General features: G+C 40.1%; 1 pseudogene and 1 gene segment (V, D, J or C); one reads left to right on the forward strand and one right to left on the reverse strand.

The window, feature by feature from the left end:
• Positions 1-1,801, reverse strand: part of LOC114004956 (T cell receptor alpha variable 8-3-like) — a 4,430-nt gene extending 2,629 nt beyond the window's left edge. The window contains 1 exon segment of the V gene segment in view: positions 1,780-1,801. Within this exon segment, the coding sequence occupies positions 1,780-1,801 (22 nt within the window).
• Positions 1,802-4,695: 2,894 nt separating this feature from the next.
• Positions 4,696-7,189, forward strand: part of LOC102468272 (apoptosis inhibitor 5-like) — a 4,426-nt pseudogene continuing 1,932 nt past the window's right edge.

Raw genomic sequence — 7,189 nt, forward strand, 5'->3', positions numbered from 1 at the left:
CTGCTGACTGGGAAATACAGGAGACAGAGATCACAGCAGGAGACCCTGTTGAGGGTGCTCATCTTTCTCTAAGTAACTGAGTAAATAAATAAAAGTAAATAAACTTTTTAGAAAAATAAATCGTATTTCAAGAAATCGAAGACAGATTGAAAAATAAATTTGTATTAACCCTGGAATACTGGAATGAGTAAATTGGTAAGTTGGTTTTTTCAAGGAGATACTATCTGGATTAAAAAGTTTACAGTGAGCAGAAGAAAACAGCTTGTAGAGTGGGTGGCTGAACAGGGGACAAAGAAAGACCTTCCTTCTTCAGATTCCAAATGCACGGACACTCTTACAGTGCACTCAGTACCCTTCTTTAAAAATGTCCGTCACACAAGATGCATGACTTATTTCTGTGAGCAGATAAGAACTAAGAAAATTTGAGAGAACTGAAGTAGTATCCAGCATTTCTATGAGAGTCAGGTCTTGTAAGAGTAGTGTCAAGAAAAAGAAGCCTTTTCTTCCCATCCATTTTATCTTGTAGGTCCCCGGGGGTGAAAGCCTTAAGTATCACAGCAGGAGATCAATTTCAGGTAAAGAGAGCAGAGAAACAGCTGCCTCACCTCAGGCTAGTAGGTCCCTTTCTATGAAGTCAGAAAGCCTCCTTCCCAGGGCTGTGATTTTTCCCAGGGGCATGAAATCAAATCTATTTTCAGGTCCCCTGTTTGTTTTTATGTTTTGTTTTGTTTTTGCCTGTGGATTGCCTCTCACATACAAGAAATTGTCCATTTGAGACTTTCAATGTCTGTGAATAATGCCTCTGATTCCAGATATCAGACGACCCTACCTGTTCACCCTGTCTCTCCAAAATCTCCACTGACAAAAGAATGAAAAGGTAAAAAGGGATGATGATTAAAGAGAAATGAAATTCACAGAAAATAAAATAAAATCTTTGAGAAGACTGTAATACAAGTTGTAATGAATAATACTTCAGTCTGACATCAAGGGATGGGAATCAGGGGCTTCAAGAGCGAGGAGGTTGAAAAGCAGTATAAAAACCACATACTTGTAATGGGTATGTCGCTGGACTCCCGTGTAGTTGACCACGGTTCAAGTCCCGGACCCGGTGGCTTAAATTCACACCAGGCGCGTGTGCGTGCGTGCCCAAGATCCCAAGAGGAGAATGGAGGAGAAGGGATTGTAGCATGGCCATCCCACTTCTCTGTCTTTCTCTGTCTCTCTGGCAAGCGCACATGCCCTATGGAAAAAAACCTCTCCAAAAAAAGAAGGAAAAAAAATATTCTAAAAGACTACAAAATTAACATATTTTCATTGCTGTATTTATTTTCTCCTACTTCTGTAACAAATTATCACAAAATTAGTGATTTAAGAACAGCACAAACTTATTTTACAGTTGTGTGGATTAGAAATAATTCAACCCAGGTCTCATTTGGGTTAAAAATCAAGGTGTGGGTAGGACCACATCCTTCTCAAAGGCTCCAGGACTCAATCTGTCTTCTTGCCTTTTCTAGCTGCTGGAGGCCGCCCACATTCCCTGGCTCATGGCCTGTCCTTCCACCTTCAAAGGCAACAATGTCTCATCTCTTTGATCTTTCTTCCACAGTCTTATCTCCTTCTAACACTGCAAGGAACGTTAATTTTAATAACCCATGTGATGAGACTGAGTCTACCTCAAGATCCAGTATAATCTTTCTATCTTGGCATCCTTAATTAAGTCACATCTTAGAGGCCAACTGTTGAAAAACAGACCTACTCTAAAAATAACACAGCAAATACCTGTAGTTGCATAGACCTTCATTCTTACAACATGAAGGAAGAACAAGAAGGATAAAGTAAGCAATGTAAACAATAAACATAGAAATGAATGTTAAAAACCCTACACAAAAAGAAACAGAAATTCCAAAAATAAAACAAAATAATCAAAATATCTAATTAGAGCCAGCAAGTGTCAGTGGAGGTAAGGCACTGGATCCCACATGGCCAACCACAAGAGTTTGCATCCTGAACCTGGTGGCTTGAAACTCGCACTGGACTCATGTTGCATGTGTGCGCCAAGCCCTGAGGAAACTGGAGGAGAAAGGACTGAGCCACGCCATCACCTTAGGGTGATTTCTCGTTTTTCCTTTCTCTCTCTCACAACCACCCATGCCCTATAGCACCAAAAAACTAAAAAACTAAATTTTTTGTCGGCATCTGCCCCAGGGCTTGGGTCTGGCTGAATCATGATCAGAGGGCTGCTGCTGAGGAAGAGAAAGAGGACGAGAAAGAGAAAGCCCTCCATCTTGCCAGGACCGGGGAATTGGAAAGAACGAGACAAAGGGTTAGAGTAGAAATGGACACAGGCAGCCTGAGCCTAGGTAGCCCAAGCAACTTGTGCCGCCCAGACAAACTGGACGTCTTTATTTATAGTACAAGGAGACATTACACATGTATGTTTCATGACCCTTCATGGATTAGTTGCCAGGTTACAGACAATAAGAAGCAGTTAACAAATCTATAAGGGATTAGTCATACCCAGGGCAAGGTGTATCCCTTGGTGGTAATCCCATCTAGAGCAAATCTCATCTTCCTTTCTAATGCAAAGAACTAGCTGTTAGGTATGGGGAAGGAGCTAAAGAACTTCTCCATAAGGAGAGCACCACCACACCCAGAGAAGTCTAAAGAACCTTTCAGATGCAGAGCAGGGATTGGATTTTACTATTTGGGGTCAAGATGTTTCTTGAAGTCCATCAGATGTGTCTGTTGGAACGCCCCTAGTAATTTCCACCCTTGCTCTGTCTGCAGCCAAGGTCAGGGAAAGACAAGTTACAAGGTTCTGCCAAACCCCAAAAGAGCATGTGGTGTTTGCTCAGCACATGTCCCCACATTTCCCCCTTTTTTGTTTCCACAATTTTTTATTTTAAAAACTAATTAATATATTCTGAAAGATTCAACAAGGAAGATTTAACAATAAGATTTAACAAGAGTTCTTAAAGACTAAAATATTGTTGCTATAACTTTTTTGAAAAAAAATGAGTGGATGGTCTGAAAAACAAAAGTAAGAAAATCGGGACATAGAAGAAAAAGAGTCAAAAATATATTAAAATATAATGCTACATAGAAAATCAGTCTTGGAGATAAAACAAGAAATAATATTTGTTTTAGAAAAAGAAAACAAAAGAGATTTATAAAATAAGTGACAGAACATATATTCTCACAACTGAAGAACATAGCATCTTAAAAGGAGCTGACAGGTGGTATGATGGTTAAAGCACTGGACTCCCACATGGTCAACCATGGTTTGAGTCCCAGACCCAGTGGCTTGCTTTCTCACTTTCCCTTTCTCTCTCTCTCTCTCCCTCTCTCTCTCTCTCTTTCTCTCTCTCTGTTTCTCTATGGTCAAATTTAAAATAATGAAAAACAATTCTTTAAAAAACAAACAGGATGCAAAATGTGGCTATTACAGAATTTTTTTAAAAAAAGACATATTTAAATATATTTAAGCAAAAATTTAGAACACCAAGGAGAAGAAAAATAAATCCTAGAAATGTGTGGAGAAAAAGGTAAAAAGAATTACTAGTGAGGGGAATAAAGTATAACATTGGCATTAGATTTCTCATCAGTATCAATAATGTTAAAAGACTCTGATGAAAAATTACCTGGGAAACTAGAATTGCAAATTGAACTTACCATAGGAGCTGATGGACTTTCTACTAGGAATATAAGATTTCATTTAATCCCTGGGTTTTACTACAGCATCTGACTCTACCCACAGATGTCTCTGCTATTCCGTAATCCAAAAGCCATCTACTTCTAAATATCACAGAGAAGAACTTCAATCTTCTGCCAGATTTGAGGGTGGCTCATGGCCTGAAGCACAGCACAGTGAAGGACGGAGGCAGGTTATACTGGGTTCTAACTGCTCCTTACTGAGTCTAGTCTTTCAGTTCTGTTCCTTTCCCATCAACCTTTTCCATTCAGTATCATTTTCCCCAGAGTAACTACTGCTTCCAATTCTTGAGTATTTCTAGAATGTCACAACGTAAAGAAGACTGCTCCTCTCCGCTGTCTCCACTGCAGGCACACTGTCATGGAGAATTTGAGCCTGAGTGTTTTCCCTGTCGACTCTCTGGGCATTGCCCATCTGTCTGAGGACTGGCTTTACAAAGTCACTTAATCAAGATATAGCAGGGAGGAGAAAAGGGGAGAAGGAATGTGAGCAGGATTTGGACATGAGCTGCTTCTTCAAAGATGTGTTAGTTTTCTCTCTTTATCTGAGAGCTCTAGTCCTTGTCTGCTATTTGATTTGCATCAGGACGAACCATGACAAACCTAACTTCCCTTCCATATTTTATCTATATGTGGAATTCTGTTCCTTGTCCTTCCTCCCTTCTATTTCTTCTTTCCTTCATAAATAGTTCCTTTGGAGTTCTTCCCTGCATTCCCTATAAAGTAACCCTCTTTCTGTCAGGGAGTCATTATGGAAGATGCAATGTCATTTATCTCATGGTGTGTTCGTAAAGAGAAAACAACGTACATCAGTGTTTCCTTGGGTGACTTCGGTCAAAGCACTAGGGCTGGGTTCAGTAAGGAGGAGACAGAGATCACTTCACTGATCATTGGTTAAGGATGCCAGACCCTGTTTCTCGTTTCTACAATGGAGAGGTAAGAACGGGCATATTCACTTTCTGTTCTTCTGCTGTGTGCTTAGAGATGATCTGGGTGATCTTCCCATTTGCCGGAGTGCCTGAGAGTAGACGGCAGACCTTCCTGACACCAGGGTGAGTCATTAGGCTCAGTCCTCAGCAGCTAGGTCTGCTGTGTCACTGGGGTTTGTGCTCAGCTTTCCTGCAGTCCCTCTCCCTTGGCATGGCTCACAGCACAGCCCCTCCTGATGCTTAGACTGAAGGTTTCTCCCATTAAAGGTGTTTTGTTTTGTTTTTCTTCATGCAGCTTCAAAATCTTGTTGCTTCTATTCTCATTTTCCTTTGTAGTGCTAAAGAAGAGCTTCAAAGTTTCACCAGGCTCCTGAACGTACCTGAAAAGTGTGGGTACGCTGTGTCAGCATTGAAGAGTATATGATAAGGACAAAGCTTTCCGCAAAGGTCTTTGACTTTCTATCTAAGTCACTGAGTTTCCACTGTTCTGTAGGCAAGTTCAAGTTCACACCACTCACCACACAACAGCCAATTAATTAAGAGACAGCTGTTGGGAAAGGAAAGCAACTTTATTCAGAAAGCCAGCAAACTGAGAAGATGGCAAACTTGAGTCCTAAAGAACCATCTTTTTAGAGGGCAGAATGCAAGCTATTTTTATGTTAGAGGAAGAGAATAAGAATGGGAGGAGGGAAGAGTGAGGTCTGGAGGTGACTGGTGACCACAGACTTCTTGAGTGTCAGTGAGGGTCTGGGGAAGCTGTAAATTTCTCTGTTCTTCCCTGCTTACTCAAGATGATATGAATTAGGTCAGGATGTCTCTATAAATCTTAAACAATCATTATTTTGTACATACTTCCTTTTTCTCCTTGGAGAGATAGTCTGCACAATTTTGGCTGGAGCAGGACTTCTTTAATGATTAACATGTCTACATACAAAGCTAAGTAAACACTGCTAACCTAAAATAGAAAAGGCAAGCTTGAGAAGAGACAAGGTGGAGTCACAAAGGCCAGTCTTTTCACACTGTTAAAATTCCCTACGAGGTTCATTCCACAATCTCGTGGGGTTCATTCCACAATCTCATGGGGCAGAGACAAACGGATGTTGTTTCTCATCTGGTTGGCCTCTGTCCCTTGAGGTTGTCTTTGAAGATTAATTATCTTGCTCTTGAACAAAGACTCAAACATACATAATCACATTTGATCATAGTGCTCACTGGACCAGGCTGTCAGGGTTGGGTTACTGACACACTGGTGACTATTCAAAGTAAAACTAGGCTAGTGACTAGCTGTCTGACTAAGAGCAAACTTAAAAAGCACTTCTTAAACCATTAACATTCAGGGTCAGTAACATTTCCTCCTGGGAAATAAAAGGCTGCATATTGCCCTGTGTATGAATTGGACAGCATTGTTAATTATTATATTGACATAACAGATTAGAAGAATTTTGAGAGATATTCTATCTACCAAACTTAAAAACTTCCCAAATATTAAGAATATCATAAAAACGGGGCCTGGTAAAATTTCCATCTTTAAAGCCTTTGGTATTCTCAATTTTCTTCTTTTTTTTCCTTTCTTGTTTTTTTTTTTTTTTTTTTTTCCCCCTAGAAGGTGCATACACTCACCAGAAAGGGACAGAGTGACAGAAAGACAGAGAGACCGACAGACAGATAAGGCATTCCCTGAGGGTATATAATCACTCCACAACCCCTTTCAACTTTTCCAACCTCTCAGGATTTGGGGCATGCATGTGTACCTGGCATGCTTCTCAGTCCACTGGGCTAGGATTTCAACTGCAGTTGGCCATGTAGGATCTGGGCCAGCCCATCCTCAATTCTTAACTGCATAGCAAGAAAAAATGTGGTCTCACTAAAATGCTAAACATGAGCCTAGGATTTCAGCAGATGTAGTTGTTTTCAGAAGCTATGTTCCTATGGGCAAGTGACTTCACTGGAAGGAAAGTTTCCTGGTTTCCTCCCAAAGGACAGTGCCACCTATTCACCTCTCACCTCATTTTTAAGCCATATTCAGATTAAGATGACCCTTTTCAAATCTGAGGAACAGCCATTGGTATCCCCCCAAGGCATGTTTTATTCTCAAGGCACTGTCTGTGTTAACCAGAGTTCTCCAGAGAAAGAGAACCAGTAGAATGGAGAATATACATTATATGTGTGTGTGTATATATATATATATATACCTATTTACTTACATATCCATCATTTTCATACAGAGGATTAAAGATGCAGATGATGTCATTTCTTTTAAAAGAATGGAAAGTTAGTTTGGATACTCTGCCACATGGAGACACAGAAGCTGGTATTCAGAAGCATCTCACTGCAGAGGTTCTTGACCCTGGCTGTAGAGATTAATTACATGAGTCTGAACTAGATTTTTTTTACTTCAGATTATAATAGTAGTGATTTTCTTCAATGCTCTGATTTCCATATTTAAGGATTTTTATCTTCTCTTGAACTGTTGAGAGGTTCATCTACCTACTATTTGACCTGAATCCTAACCTTTCTCCTGTCTTTAAGTTTTTTTTTTTTTTGAGAGA

This window comes from Tupaia chinensis, unplaced genomic scaffold, assembly GCF_000334495.1.
Source record: "Tupaia chinensis unplaced genomic scaffold, TupChi_1.0 Scaffold140763_1, whole genome shotgun sequence".
Taxonomy (NCBI): Eukaryota; Metazoa; Chordata; class Mammalia; order Scandentia; family Tupaiidae; genus Tupaia; species Tupaia belangeri.